General features: G+C 32.9%; 1 protein-coding gene across 1 annotated transcript; it reads left to right on the forward strand.

Annotated features, from left to right (window-relative positions):
* The first annotated feature begins 5,491 nt into the window (after positions 1–5,491).
* Positions 5,492–8,261, forward strand: LOC139843505 (iron-sulfur cluster assembly SufBD family protein ABCI8, chloroplastic). The gene is made up of 2 exons (XM_071833603.1): positions 5,492–7,023; positions 7,921–8,261. The coding sequence occupies exons 1-2, from the start codon at positions 5,593–5,595 to the stop codon at positions 8,137–8,139; spliced, it is 1,650 nt and encodes a 549-aa protein (XP_071689704.1). The 5' UTR covers positions 5,492–5,592; the 3' UTR covers positions 8,140–8,261.
* The last annotated feature ends 9,101 nt before the right edge of the window (positions 8,262–17,362 follow it).

Genomic DNA, 17,362 nt, shown 5'->3' on the forward strand with positions numbered 1-17,362 from the left:
ATAAATGTTTGACGAAATAGACACAAGTAATTGAAACTACATTCTATGGTTGAATTATCGAAATCGAATATGCCCCATTTTATTAAAGTCTGGTAATCTAAGAATTAGGGAACAGACACCCTAATTGACGCGAATCCTAAAGATAGATCTATTGGGCCTAACAAACCCCATCCAAAGTACCGGATGCTTTATTACTTCGAAATTTATATCATGTCCGAAGGAGGATCCCGGAATGATAGGGGATATTCTTATATGTATCTAGTTAATGTCGGTTACCAGGTGTTCACCATATGAATGATTATTTTTTGTCTCTATGCATGGGACGTATATTTATGAGATCTGGAAATGAAATTCTTGTGGTCTATTAAAATGATGGAAATAAATGATTATGATAAACTAATGAACTCACCAACCTTTTGGTTGACACTTTAAAGCATGTTTATTCTCAGGTGTTAAAGAAATCTTCCGCTGTGCATTTGCTCATTTTAAAGATATTACTTGGAGTCTTTCATAGCATATTTCGAAGAACGTTGCATTCGAGTCATTGAGTTCATCAAAGATTATTATTAAATCAATTTATAGTTGGATAGTGGATATTATGAAATGGTATGCATGCCTGTCAATTTTCGATGTAAAGAAAGTTTGTCTTTTAAAAACGAATGCAATGTTTGTAAAATGTATCATATAGAGGTCAAATACCTCGCAATGTAATCAACTATTGTGAATCGTTTATAATGTATATGAACGGGTCCTTTCATATATGGTAAACAACACTTACGTTTAACGAACAAATAGATCATTAATTATTTATGATATTTTTTTGAAATATAATTGAAATATACCAAAGACATATATTAGATATATATATATATATTACTATTAGCATCAATCAAATGCAAAATGTCAATTTAAAGTAAAGAAACGTAATTTAAGTATACCCAAATATTTGCTTTAGGGATCGTAAAATCCATATACAAAATGGACCCTGGACGCTAGCATAACAGTATCTTTCTTTGATCTCCATTGTAGGATTGTCTTGATCGTTTGCGTCTGAAAGTTCATCCACATAAATTGATTGAAACTGTGTACCAAGTAAATTTACAGCGGTTTCGGTAGACATTTTTTGTGCGTATTCTGTTAGATTGAGCTGCAGTTAAGGTATACAAATCACAAAACATAATTATACATAAAAAATCACTGATACCAAGTAAATTTACAGCGGTTTCGGTAGACATTTTTTGTGTGTATTCTGTTAGATTGAGCTGCAGGTAAGGTATACAAATCACAAAACATAATTATACATAAAAAATCACTGATATCAAACATTACTAACAGGCAAATTAAAGTTATATTTTTAGCAGCAAATATAATTACAAAAATTTGAGCCACAAATGTGCAAACAAATACTGGTAGTATAAAATTACTCAATAATAAAAATTTAATACCATATGACTAAATTTAAATTTTTGTGAGTATGGAGTTTTGTGGGTATTTTTTGGTGGAGAAGAGGGTTAGACGGACACATACATTGTGGTTTACAGATGTCAATTGGGTAATCCTTTTATTACTTTAATTTTTTCTTTGGGGCTAATTGTGTTATATGTAAATGTATTTTGTGTATGGACTGTTTATTGGGCTAAAATAATTTGAAGCATAAAGTTGTTGCACTAAACATATGCCTTCCAGTTGTTGCCTTGCCAAAAAGAATTATAAATCTCAAAGAATACTGATCATCACAACCTTTATACAGTCATATGTATTCAAAGTTGTAAAAAGTTTCAAATGCATCAGACACTTTTAATTTGTTAACCTCTAACAAAAATATATACACAAATCTCCTTAGAATGTTCAAGAAGGTAAAAGTATACTACAATGTTATACACAAAAATTTTAGCTACAAATGTGCAAACAAATAGGTAATATCAAATTACTCAATACCAAATGACTAAATTTAAGTTGGCTCAGACGTGAAAGAAGATTTAAAATCTGCCATGGCTGCAAACAAACATGGTTGCAATAATCATATGCCTTCCAGTTGTTGCCTCGCCAAAAAGCGTCATAAATCTCAAAGAATACTGATCATCACAGCCTTTATACAGTCATAGGTATTCGAAGTTGTAAAAAGTTTCAAATGCATCAGACATTATTTGTTAATCTCTAACAAAAATATATACACAGATCTGATTTCAACGTTCAAGAAGGTAGAAGTATACTACAATGTTATACACAATAATTTTAGATTCAAATGTGCACACAAATAGGTAGTATCAAATTAATCAATAATCTAAATTTTATACCATATGTGTAACACCCCAGCTTAACATGACCACAATATTGTCCGCTTTGCCCGCAGGCGCACGGCTTTTTCTTGGCGACCACACACGAGAAGCACTTTCCCAGGAGGTCACCCATCCTGGTAGTGCTCTCGCCCGAGCACGCTTAACTGCAGCGTACTCACACATCTGCTCTGCCTGTGGTCCCAAAACACGTTGTGTCATTTAAGCGTGAGTATTACATTATAATCCCATGATCACTCATGTCCATGGGCGATGTGGGATTTGCCTAGGGTGTTACATTCACCCCCCCTTAGAGACTCATCGTCCTCGATGAGGTTTGCCCCACCACCCCCAACGGCACATGAGTGGCTCTGATACCATTCTGTACCACAATATTGTCCGCTTTGCCCGCAGGCACACGGCTTTTTCTTGGCGACCACATACGAGAAGCACTTTCCCAGGAGGTCACCCATCCTGGTAGTGCTCTCGCCTGAGCACGCTTAACTGCAGCGTACTCACACATCTGCTCTGCCTGTGGTCCCAAAACGCGTTGTGTCATTTAAGCGTGGGTATTACCTTATAATCCCATGATCACTCATGTCCATGGGCGATGTGGGATTTGCCTAGGGTGTTACAATATGACTATATTTAAGTAGGCTCATACATGGAAGAAGATTCAAAATCTTTCATCGCTGCAAATAAACATGGTTGCATTAATGATATGCCTTCCAGTTGTTGCGGCAAAATTCTAAATCTGCTATGGCTACAAACAAACATGGTTGCATTAATGATATGCCTTCCAATTGTTGCCTTGCCAAAAAGCATCATAAATCTCAATGAATACCGATCATCACAACCTTTTTACAGTCATAGGTATTGGATAGATTTGTTTTCGAATCATAGCGGGCATATAATTCGGTTTTAACAGTAACAGCCGACCAAATCAGCCAATTAGAAGAAGAGCCATTTTACGATATTTAGATTATTGGCTGCAAACAAACATGGTTGCACTAATCATATGCCTTCCAGGTGTTTGCCTCGCCTAGAAGCGTCATAAATCTCAAAGAACATTGTTTATTACAGCGTTCATTCATCTATAAAAGGAAGCATCATGGCTGCAACTCATGAGTTGCCATGCCAAGATGCCACCTGATTATTTTCCATGGCAAGGCTCAACTTAACAGAGTAAGTAGTCACCATTTAGGAAATTAGATCTGAAAGTAGCTGTAAGTAGTCACCATAAAATTGTGATCTAAAAAACAGAAATATATAAACCAAAAACATAAGGACCATCCAACTAACAGCAAAATAATGTTCAAATGAAACATATGAAGTAAAAATGAATTCCTGTACCGGAGACGAAGACGGAAGCAATCGACACCGGCGAAGGAAAAAAAACAATTTAATCCGCAAAATACAGACCCAAAAACCGGAGGCCTAGGGATTGAAGAGAGAGAGAGAGAGAGAGAGAGAGAGAGATACACAACTATTGAAATGGTGTAACAAAACAATGGGTGGCGTAAAACCACCATCTGGTAAGCCGTATTGCATAGAAAGTGAAGTTTCCGGGTCGGGTCGGGTCAGGTCAGGCAGGGGGTGCGGTTTCAACAGTAACAGCCGACCAAATCAGCCAATTAGAAGAGGAGGCATTTTACGGGCTTTAGAATATTGAGTAATATTCTATTGCAATTGATGGTTGAAAAATGAAAAGGTGCAATCCTTCATTTTGGTGGAAAAATTCGTTTACTGAATCGTTACGACTTTTGGCGAAAAAATCCGTTTGGATTCGACGTTTGGTAATATTGTATAATACCCAAAATTGAGCGTGACCCAACCAGGGACTCCGCAAGGGGCGCTTCTCTTTGAACCCCGTAAGGGGGTGCAACCTCCTTGACTCCTGATATTTTTGCGGCAGTGTCTAATAAATTCTTATATGCATGCACTCCTCACTATTCAAACTCGCTATTAATTACTTGGAAGCTCTTGTTTTCACATAAATTGTAAATACCGAAATGATTGTTGGATGACATTCTAATCAACAACATTGTGGAGGTTATTTAGGTTGAAATTGTTGTGTAATTGTTAGTCTTGTAATTCTTTCCATCCTGATAGTTATAAGCTTTTATATAACCTTCGTTAAAAATTTTTACTCTTATACATGTGTAACTCAAAGGGTTTTAGTGTAATAAGACAACATCTATGAGGGCGTTTACACAAATATACAGGCATCCTAAATTGGGTGATTATTATTTGTGATTTTGTATTGCGTTGAGCTTGTATGACGGAGTTTACTCACTCGATTGTTAGACTTGTCTTTGAGTTGGATAGTTGGATTGTTGATAGAAACGTAGGGATGTTTTGGGTTAGTGAAGTGTGTGATTAAAAGCATTAAAGAGTATGAGTTTGTGTTAGAATACAAGTTGTAATTTGACAATCCCTTGTTATTTATTGAATCGTGAATCATTTTCCTAATTATGTATTTTGACCTTTACAAGCATTGGGTTGCACGAAATCTCAATTGGGATAAGACAAGAAATCAATCTGATTGTATGCAAGAACAATTCAAATTAGAGTATTAGTGAGAATGTGAATTTTCTATATGTGTTATTATTAAAGCAATATGCCATAAACAAATTCAATATTATGTTACAATTGACGGTTGAAAAATGAAAGGGTGCAACCCTTCATTTTGACGGGAAAAGTTGTATACTGAATCGTTGCGACTTTTGGTGGGAAATCCGTTCGGATTTTACGTTTGGTAATATTGTATAATACCCAAAATTGAGGCTGCCCTTTGAAACCTGCAATGGGCTGCAACCCCACTGACTCCCGCTATATTTGAGACAGTCTAGTAAACTTTACGGGCGTGCACTTCACACTCCGTTATTAAGTATTACTAGAAAATTATTGTTTTCAAGTAAATCGGAAATACCTAAATGATTGTTCAAGTACACTATAATCATTAACATTGTGGAGGTTATTTAGGTTGAAATTGTTGTGTTATTGTTAGTCTTGTAATTCTTTCCATCCTGCCTCATCCCGGTAGTTATAAACTTCAATATAACCTTCATTAACTTTTTTTTATTACTCTTATAGATGTGTAACTCAAAGGGTTTTAGTGTAACAAGACAACATCTATGAGGGCGTTTACACAAATATGCAGGCATCCTAAATTGAACCTTATTTGTAGCCGGCTCGTGGCTGACATACGAAAACAAAAATCACGCCTTTTACATACACCACACAAACAATCAAATATCATCGAACTCTCCAGACTCTTTAGTTTTCAGGTTTTCTTGAAAATCAACCCTAATCCATGGCTTCCCTCGTTACTAATGGTGTTTTTTCAAGTTTTTCATCACAACCCATATCAGAAACCACCAAAACCTCAAAAGGGTCATCATCAAAATTTGATTTTTCGATCAAACCAACGAAGTCAAAATCTCAAAATTTCAGGTTTATGAAGTTGAGGACTGATGCAAAAGCAGATACACTTACTGAAGGTAATTCTTCAACTTTATCACCAGTTGATGATGACCCACTTCAGAAATTTCTTAAAAGAGATTATAAATGGGGATTTAATCAAGAAATTGATTCATTTACAATCCCAAAAGGTCTTTCTGAAGAAACAGTTAGGTTAATTTCTTCAAGAAAGAATGAACCTGATTGGATGCTTGAGTTTAGGTTAAATGCTTATCATAAATTCTGTCAGATGACTGAACCTAAATGGTCTGATAATGATTACCCCAAAATTGATTTCCAAAATATTTGTTATTATTCTGAGCCTAAAAAGAAACCAACTTTAAATAGTCTTGATGAAGCTGATCCTGAACTTCTTAAGTATTTTGATAAATTGGGTATTCCTTTAAACGAAAAGAATCGGTTGGCTAATGTTGCTGTGGATGCTGTTCTTGATAGTGTTTCTATTGCTACAACTCATAGGAAAACTTTAGAGAAATCTGGAGTGATATTTTGTTCGATTTCGGAAGCGATTAAGGAGTACCCTGATTTAGTTAAGAAGTATTTGGGCAAAGTTGTTTCAAGTGATGATAACTATTATGCTGCTTTGAATGCAGCTGTATTTAGTGATGGATCTTTTGTGTATATACCTAAAGACACTAAATGCCCAATGCAAATTTCCACTTATTTTAGAATAAATGCAATGGAGACGGGTCAATTTGAACGAACTCTTATAGTAGCAGACGATAGAAGTTTTGTTGAGTATTTAGAGGGGTGTACAGCCCCTTCTTATGACACGAATCAGCTTCACGCTGCTGTTGTCGAACTTCATTGTAACGAGGAGGCTGAGATTAAGTATTCGACAGTACAAAATTGGTATGCTGGAGATGAAAATGGGTTAGGTGGGATTTATAATTTTGTTACCAAACGTGGTCTTTGTGCTGGACGAAAATCCAAGATTTCGTGGACCCAAGTGGAAACGGGGTCTGCGATTACTTGGAAGTATCCTAGTGTTGTGTTGGAGGGTGATGAATCAGTCGGTGAATTTTATTCGGTTGCGTTGACTAATAATTATCAACAAGCGGATACGGGGACAAAGATGATTCATAAGGGTAAGAATACAAAGAGTAGGATTATTTCTAAAGGTATTTCGGCTGGAAATTCAAGAAATTGTTATAGGGGTCTTGTTCAAGTGCAATCACGAGCTGATAATGCGAGGAATTCATCTCAATGTGATTCGATGCTTATTGGTGACAAAGCAGCTGCTAACACTTACCCTTATATCCAGGTATGAAGCTTGAGTTTAATGTTGTTGCATTTTTGTTGAATTTATTATAAGCAGGTTTTTGTATGCATATTAATTAGTTTATTATGTCGGTAACCTACTTATGGTGTATGGTTATCTCGGGGTTAAATGACCAGTTGTGGGGGCTGTCAACGACTCAACGCGCAACTAATTGTATTGAAACGAGTGGTAGAAAATAGTGTTTGATTGTGATTTAGTGTTCCGTTTGATGTTGTAAAAAGTGGATAAATGTTTGAATGTGTGTCAATCTTCAATTAAATGGCTATTTTTATGAAGGAAAAAAAAAAAAAACTAAAGACAGTTTGTGGAACGGAATTAGGGTTGAGAAAAAGTAAAATAAGTAGTAATTGGGTTTTATAATAAGTAGAAATTATGAAATTAGATGCTTGGAACGCTTCAAAGACAGTGTGTCAATCTTGCTAGCTGTTCTAATAAAATCTGTTGGTAAAAAATAAATCTGTTTTCTTGCAGTCCCTGTTAAAGTGGTAATTAAAATCTGATTATCTGTAATTAAGGTAATCAGAAGTATAATCTATTTATCCATATAAGATAATCACTAATCCAAAAACACTATGCATAATTTGTTTCATAGTAGTCTCAGAAAGTTAAATCTTTAAAATTATAGTCAAATTATACTAATTACTCAATTAAAATTTCCTATTCACCATCAGAAGTTGATATTACAAATTCAAGCATACTGCACAAAATTGGGATGCATACAGTATCATATAGTAAAAATTTACGACAAATATTTACGTGTTACTTGAATTTGCCTACTTGATGGTCATTACTAGTATCCTATCTTATTGGATATAGAAATCGGTTCTAAATTGGGCCCTGTGTTAAGATAACGATTATTATTGTTGTGTAAAAAAACAGGCCAAAAACCCGTCAGCTCGTATAGAACATGAAGCAAGTACATCCAAAATCGGGGAAGATCAACTTTTTTATTTCCAGCAAAGAGGAATTGATTACGAACGAGCTATGGCTGCCATGATTTCAGGGTTTTGTAGGGACGTGTTCAACGAGCTTCCTGATGAATTTGGTGCTGAAGTCAACCAGTTAATGAGCTTAAAGCTAGAAAACTCTGTTGGTTAAGAACAAGCTGATACTATAGAATAATTAAAAGTTTCGATCTTTTATCTTATTACAGCTTTATGTGTGCTTGATGAGGATCTTGTAATTCTCATGTTTGTATAAAAGAAGAATCATGTTGTATACATGTAGTGCGTTATTCTTATAAGCACAATTATACGGATTACTTTTATATAATGTGGGTTCTGTATCTTTTGTTAGTTTTATGTTTTGTAGATGAAGTTACAATAATGTGTGGGACATTTATCCTTACATGAACATTGCTGCATTGTTTTAGAATTTATATGTGTAGTATCAGACGCACAACATAATAGTTGCCTGAGATGATGTGTATGTAGTGAACTTACTGATGAATTTGGGCTATCTATCCGTACCTGGTTTAGATTGCTGATCTTGTATTAATTGCAGGAGTATAGTTGTACCAAATATCACATCACATCAATGTTTATTTTTCTAGTATAACAAGGTTAAGATAGCTGAACCTCTATTTTAACCGAGTATAGGATGTACAATATCAGTACAAGGTATAGATAAGATGATTAAGAAAAAGGTCATAATTGGGGCAAACTCTTTTCATTTGAATAATAACACTAGTTTACTCACCCGTGAATTTACGGATTTGAAGTAGAAATCTGTGTTGTATTACAATATTACAGTCTTTCAGTCATTTTAGTGATTAAATATCTAATCTATGTAGAAAAAACTTATATTATAGTCTATGAATATGAATATGAATATGAATATGAATATGAATATGAATATGAATATTATAGTCTATGAATATGAATATGAATATGAATATGAATATGAATATGAATGGAGTTAAAAATGAAGAAAAAAAGTAGAGAACCTATTTTTTACTCACCGTAACATCAATCGGTTAATAACACCCACTAACGGTAACGTGCATTATATTCGGATATCAATCCCTTATTCCAATTATTCGGATATCAATCCCTTAAATACTTGTTTAATTATATTTATGGAAATTGGTCAAAATGTACCATTTTTAGAAGTGTTTAACAATATGCTCTAAAAAAATCGATATTACAATATATATGCCTCCTGACCACGCATCACACACCACGCATGATGCATTGGTGCGTGTAACCAATCATTAAACTAAAAACAATCATTTAGTAACGCATCACGCGGTAACCAACCAAATACACGTATGGTGTGTAACACCCTGCCAAAATCGCCATTGACGCGGATGTTAACTCTGGTCCCAGTGCTCGGCTTGACTTCTAAGTAACAGCAGCGTTCTACAGCGAAAGCAAAGTATCTAAGTACCTGAGACAAAACATGCTTAAAAGTGTCAACCAAAATGGTTGAGTGAACAACATAGGTTTAATAATTATAACAAGTTTTAGACCACAAGATTTAAATAAGCGGTTTAATCAGTTCGGTAGTAGTGCTGGTGTATATGATATCGATACTAACCATTAGTTACCCTAAACACATCACGTTCGTGTCGTTCATCGTTATTATGTATCCATTGACCAGCGGTCATCCGGATAGAGACGTCACCCTCAATAACGCTATCACAATAACTAAGCTTACCAAATTCCAGTAATTAACGATATCATGGTAGGGATTAAGCATGAATCAAAGCATGTTAGCAACAGTTTGAACTGATCAAAATAAAGTTTGAGTACTTGTGTCTAAGCGTAAAACAGTTTAAAAGCAAGCATGTGTCTCACCCCAAAAGTTATAAAATAAGTATATAAAGAAAGTTAAAAAGTGGGGCTATGAAGTTCACCTTAATAGCAGATAGATATTCCACGCAAGTTATATGATCGGAGTGTTGAACACGGAGATCTCATCCTAGAGATATTATGTTCGATTAGTTAATGTCTAGTAGACATAAAGTTTGTTTATTAATATAGCAAACTATATTAACAGTGACGGTTTTCGAGAAAAGTTATATTTATACAAGTGATAATATACTTAGTATGCTTAAGTGTTACTATATAGATAAGTGTATAGGTTATACTAATAATAGTATTATTAGTCTTTAATTAACTATTATGTATATTTATATTTATATGTTACATATATAATTATACTTTTATGTGATACATACATATATATATTCTATATTATTATTATACATGTATGTGTTCATAATTATATGGTATATATATATTATGTGTAGGTGTTACATATACATAAGTGTAAGATGATACATATACATACTCATTACTTTTTATTATTAAGTTTACTAACTTATGTATCTTACATAATGCATATTCATACATACATTCACACGTACATATACATACTTATATACACATACACATACACGTATGCATATATTTACATATACACACACACACACATATACATATAGTGTATACATGCACATACGTACGGATGCATGCATGCATGCACGTACACCATGATCATAACTATGTTACGAAACCACAATCATAACCTAATTCTTTTGATCTCAATCTTTATAACTTAACATAAAATCATAGGTTTTTAACTTAATAACTAGTAGTCTTTCTAGCCAATATCAATTTATAATCTCTAACTATCTTTTCTAACTAATTAACCACCTTTCACATAAAATCATAACCTTTATTATTATTATTAATCAATTTTAATTAACCTACTTAACCTTTTAATCACAACATCATTAACCATATAATCTTTAACCTTATTAATACTTCATGATCAATTCATAATTCATAACTCTTAATTATATTACTAGGTTATTATTCATTATCCATAATCATATTCATTATCAACTTACTTAAACTTATTGATCAAAAGCATTATCTAAAATCTTTTAACCTTATTACAAGTCCATAATTTAATCCAAACTTTTAATTTACAAATTAAATCTTATTACTAACAAATTTTATGATCATAACTTAACACCATTATTCTTTAACTTTTTCATAACCAAAATCATAATTCAATAACCTTAACTTATTAACCATATCGATTATCATTATTTATGATACTTGTAACCTTATTAATCATCATCATAACTTTCATTATCTCTTTTAAATCATAATTAATTCATATTCTTACAATCATTCCTATCATTAATCATCTTTATATTCATACAAATTCATATTGCTTATAATTAATCTTCAAGAATAAGACCATAATATATTAAAAGTAATAGATTAAAAGTAGGTTTATCATTAGGGTTTTAGGTATACCTTAGAAGGTTTGAGGTCAAGAAAAAGATGATGAATGGAGGATGAAACCCGAGCTGAACTGCAGCAGTAAGATCACGACCTAACAGTGGGTTTTTGGGTCAGTTTTATCATGCAAGAACAACAGAAAAATAGCAGCAACTTGCAGCAACAATCACGACTTCAATAGGGGGTTTCTTGAACTATTTTTGTTCGACAATCACAGCAGGAACAGTAGGAACTTTTCAGAAAAGAAACGCAGCAACAAAGGTACTTTTTGGGGCTATTTTGCAGGAGTAACATAAAGCTGAAATAACAGCAGGAACAAGGGCAGGCTGAGCTGTTTAATGGCGACACAGAAACAGCAGGAAACGGTAGCCAAAAAGGCTGTTATGGTGATGATGATTAACGTTGCAGCAGGTTGTTTGGTGGTCGACTAGGAGGCTGGAATGATGGGCTGTTTAGTCGACTAAAATAGTGAGAATGCAGGATATTAGTTGACTTAATTGCAGTTGGTTTATGATGAATAATCTTGGATGATCATGGGGGTTTATATAAGCATGTTGAGTTTCCTAATCCAACCCAAAAACTTGGAGATCAAGGACTCCAATTTGGATTAGACTAGGCTTGTAGATACTTAGGGATCAAGTTTATAATTTCTTTGTTTATTTTCAACTAGTTGATTATATTTGATGATACCTATCATTTATTTATTTTTATTTTTTACGTATTACTTATTTATTTATATATATATATATTTTTTATTATTATTATTAATATTATTTATATTAAGGTTACATTTATTTTATTTACATTTTATTTATTTATTTGTCCCTAACTTTTATTAATTTTTATTAGTTCCAATTAGTTTTGTAATTATTTTTATAGTTTATATGATGTCACTTTTAATTATTGATATATATAGTTTATATTATTAATTAAGTACTAGGGTTAGTGTTAAGGTTTTAAATTATATTAGGGTTTTATAATAATTACGATCATTTAATGAAAGTATAAATGTTTGTTTGTCGAAATGGATAACAACCCTAATGATGATGCACAGAATATGACATTGAAACCCTAAGGACAACTTGGTAAATTCAGAAGGGAAAAGTGAGGGTTGTTATAGTACCTTCCCGTTAATTTAAACTTCGTTCCGAAGTTTCAGGAAGACTTCTCGAAGGCATCAACGGTTGAGAATAGATGTGGATATTTTTGCTTCGTCTGGTTTTCACGCTCCTAGGTATACTCGGGGCCTCTACGCGAATTCCAATGAATTTTAACAATAGGAATATTGTCCTGTACTAAGCGTTTGAATCTTATGACCCATAGTTTATACAGGTTCTCCTATGTAGTGCATTTTATTATCAATGCAGAGGTCGTTCAAAGGAATAATATGAGTGTCACCTGACTAGGTTTTCTCAAAAGGGAATTGTGATATTTTAGTCGTACAAACATTTCAGTAAGTTGGATACCTGAAATGTGCAACGAACATTACTAAGTTTATTTGAAACCTTGAGCGCTTATGTCGCCATTAGGGCAGACAATCAGAGAGGAGTACTTGGAGATCACAGCCATGGAGTTTGATGCATGACTTATGTTTGATATGGTTGGTGTTTAGATTTTAATTTCGTAAGATTAACCATCGGCATGATGCCTACGATTTTCAAGGAAGGCGAAACGAGATTCCAGGCGAGGGGTCATTAATCTGGCTTATATGCAAAGCAAGCCATGATTACTAAGATGCCCTAAAAAATGGTCTTGTGGAAAAGATGTTGTCCAATATATTACAATACATGTGAACTTATCCTTGGAATAAATTTTGGAGGCACACTGTCGAATGTAACTTTATGATTATGATTTCCGTTAGGTCGAAACAGAGGTCGAACCCTTATCTAGGATAATCATCTAGTTGAAACAAACGAAGAGAGATATTTGGAGTAAATGTCATATACATTTAAGGTAACTCCTTTAAAGAGGATAGCGAGAATTATAAATTATATTTCTGATAGGAAACCGCACGAAAAAGTGTGATCTCTTAATGGGAAAGACTTTCTTGCACAGATGGCGAGTCGGCCTATTATTCTCTTATGAGTTTAAGTGCGGATGAGAAGAAATATGAATCATTGGGTATGCAGAATAGTTTACACCAGGTGAGAAAATCTCCAAAAATGATTTCTTGTATCACAAAATATAGAATTATAGAATTGATGTTCACGAGGGTGTTGTGGTTTAACCGTGAGATATTAGAAGTAAAATCTTCTTAACGGTCAACCTTACAAAGGAAAAAGTTACTGAGAACATAGAGTTTTGAATGATGAACTCAATGGTAAGTTTCAAAGGGCAAGAGGAATTGCGATTACTACATGGTGTAGAATAATACGAAATTTTTTATATAAACAAGCAATGAAAATTTCATAGAAGTTCGAGTCGTTTAAGGTGACAATTTAAAAAGGAACGAAGTTCTTAGTAAAACTAGAGTTATGTACAACATGTATTTTTTTTAAGTAAAATATCTTTTGAATAAAAGAATGGATTTGAAAAAGTAAAAGTATATAATTTTATATGTACTAGTCAAAAATAAGTAAAAGTAAATTTTATTTATATAAACATATACGATTTATAAAATTTGCACGAATGGTAGTAAATAAAGTTATTTTAGAAAATTTCGGGAGGATCGTACAATAAAATAGTATGTGTAAAATTGTGGTAACAGAGTTTTCATATTTCGGAGGTTACGAGTTGAAAACAGATCGATGAAGATCGGGTGATGGTATTTTGAAAATTTTGGATTATTTTAAGCAACAATGTTGCGATGTAATGAAATCTATTGTTTTTAAATACGGTTGTTGACTATTATTAGGGCGTATGTTCTTGGAAATTCAAAATGTTCATGTGTGAAGCTATTGCTGACGAGTGAGATATGAATGATAGGGTTTGAGAACGTGATAGTGAATGTGGTGTTTATAATATCTTCGTTTGAATATTCAAATGAAAATCTTGCGAGTGGTTGTCGTTTATCTTTGACGGGTTTCCTAATGGGTTTATGAAAATCTACACTAGGAGTGTAATTATAGATAACAGGAGGCATGCTTCGAAGAAGTTTCGGGGGTGTCACTTCAGGTCACTTAAGAACATGCATCCTTCCTTTCAGCGGGGATGTGATAATTAAGCGTCAAGGAGATAAGTTGTTTAAGAAAGAAAGAATGCAAAGCTTTACAGCTTTTATGGCATAGGAGAATCTATTAATCTACTCATGGGTATGAGATAGATAGTTTGGTTGAAAAACGAGCTCTTAGTATCTCTACAATTCAGATGATGATTACCCTTCATGTAATAACATTGAGATTTTTGAATGAATGGCTTGAAATTTTTTTTCTTTGATTCACTTTCTATCCCATATGTCATGATATTGGAATTTCTATATGAATTACCATAATATAATCACGTCGGCCAAGCGTCATTATATTTCACTAATTCATATTTCCATTCCAAGGTCACTCCATAAGGTCAGGACACGTGATCAAACTTAGATAGTTGACGTGGGAATGTTGAGTCATGAGTGACATCCCTTCGCGTGAGTCAATGAATACTTTGAATCACAATGGCGAAGTCAGGTCATAAGATATGTATGGATATGATAACAATCACATACTAACCGATCCTTTAGAGTCGGGATCAGGCAAGATGATAGGATTTGGCTTGATATCCTTAGGAAAGGATACAGAATATCAACAGAGGTAAAAGCAGGTAGTAAGATGAAATAGCATTATAAAGATTAAGGGAAAGCGCTTAAAACTAAGGCAGAAAAGGTTATAGACCTAAAGATTGCTGAGGCACCCACATAAGGCACACATAAAATGCAATCCTGGTTCTCTATAACAAGCCTTGGCTCTCCTAAATTACATAATGAGATAGGTATAGTGGCATTCTATTGTTGGAATACAAGTAAGTCATGGCTCTTATTCTAAGAGTCAGACGTGTAATTATAGTTCCTATAGTAAAGTGTTTCTAAAGATTTGAATGGTATAGGAGTTCTAGGCATAACAAATATAAGTGAACTTAATGCACATAACCTAGAATGTAATGCAAATAATCAATGCAAATGAACAACTCGGTTATAGACTAGACTCACTAATGCATCCTAACTATTCATGTTAGTCACACTAATGTAACCTAGTTCCCTATAACCAGAGCTCTGATACCAACTGTAAAACCCTGCCAAAATCGCCATTGACGCGGATGTTAACTCTGGTCCCAGTGCTCGGCTTGACTTCTAAGTAACAGCAGAGATCTACAGCGGAAGCAAAGTATCTAAGTACCTGAGACAAAACATGCTTAAAAGTGTCAACCAAAATGGTTGAGTGAACAACATAGGTTTAATAATTATAACAAGTTTTAGACCACAAGATTTAAATAAGCAGTTTAATTAGTTCGGTAGTAGTGCTGGTGTATATGATATCGATACTAACCATTAGTTACCCTAAACACATCACGTTCGTGTCGTTCATCGTTATTATGTATCCGTTGACCAGCGGTCATCCGGATAGAGACGTCACCCTCAATAACGCTATCACAATAACTAAGCTTACCAAATTCCAGTAATTAACGATATCATGGTAGGGATTAAGCATGAATCAAAGCATGTTAGCAACAGTTTGAACTGATCAAAATAAAGTTTGAGTACTTGTGTCTAAGCGTAAAACAGTTTAAAATCAAGCATGTGTCTCACCCCAAAAGTTATAAAATAAGTATATAAAGAAAGTTAAAAAGTGGAGCTATGAAGTTCACCTTAATAGCAGATAGATATTCCACGCAAGTTATATGATCGGAGTGTTGAACACGGAGATCTCAACCTAGAGATATTATGTTCGATTAGTTAATGTCTAGTAGACATAAAGTTTGTTTATTAATATAGCAAACTATATTAACAGTGACGGTTTTCGAGAAAAGTTATATTTATACAAGTGATAATATACTTAGTATACTTAAGTGTTACTATATAGATAAGTGTATAGGTTATACTAATAATAGTATTATTAGTCTTTAATTAACTATTATGTATATTTATCTTTATATGTTACATATATAATTATACTTTTATGTGATACATACATATATATATTCTATATTATTATTATACATGTATGTGTTCATAATTATATGGTATATATATTATGTGTAGGTGTTACATATACATAAGTGTAAGATGATACATATACATACTCATTACTTTTTATTATTAAGTTTACTAACTTATGTATCTTACATAATGCATATTCATACATACATTCACACGTACATATACATACTTATATACACATACACATACACATATGCATATATTTACATATACACACACACATATACATATAGTGTATACATGCACATACGTACGGATGCATGCATGCATGCACGTACACCATGATCATAACTATGTTACGAAACCACAATCATAACCTAATTCTTTTGATCTCAATCTTTATAACTTAACATAAAATCATAGGTTTTTAACTATATAACTAGTAGTCTTTCTAGCCAATATCAATTTATAATCTCTAACTATCTTTTCTAACTAATTAACCACCTTTCACATAAAATCATAACCTTTATTATTATTATTAATCAATTTTAATTAACCTACTTAACCTTTTAATCACAACATCATTAACCATATAATCTTTAACCTTATTAATACTTCATGATCAATTCATAATTCATAACTCTTAATTATATTACTAGGTTATTATTCATTATCCATAATCATATTCATTATCAACTTACTTAAACTTATTGATCAAAAGCATTATCTAAAATCTTTTAACCTTATTACAAGTCCATAATTTAATCCATACTTTTAATTTACAAATTAAATCTTATTACTAACAAATTTTATGATCATAACTTAACACCATTATTCTTTAACTTTTTCATAACCAAAATCATAATTCAATAACCTTAACTTATTAACCATATCGATTATCATTATTTATGATACTTGTAACCTTATTAATCATCATCATAACTTTCATTATCTCTTTTAAATCATAATTAATTCATATTCTTACAAT

This window comes from Rutidosis leptorrhynchoides, chromosome 4 (genome assembly GCF_046630445.1).
Source record: "Rutidosis leptorrhynchoides isolate AG116_Rl617_1_P2 chromosome 4, CSIRO_AGI_Rlap_v1, whole genome shotgun sequence".
Classification (NCBI taxonomy): Eukaryota; Viridiplantae; Streptophyta; class Magnoliopsida; order Asterales; family Asteraceae; genus Rutidosis; species Rutidosis leptorrhynchoides.

Bases quoted from the DNA above. Each gene is read 5' to 3' on its own strand.
- LOC139843505 (XM_071833603.1), top strand. From the start codon at position 5,593: ATGGCTTCCCTCGTTACTAATGGTGTTTTTTCAAGTTTTTCATCACAA. The intron at 7,024-7,920 runs GTATGAAGCTTG...GTAAAAAAACAG, and splicing joins ACACTTACCCTTATATCCAG to GCCAAAAACCCGTCAGCTCG.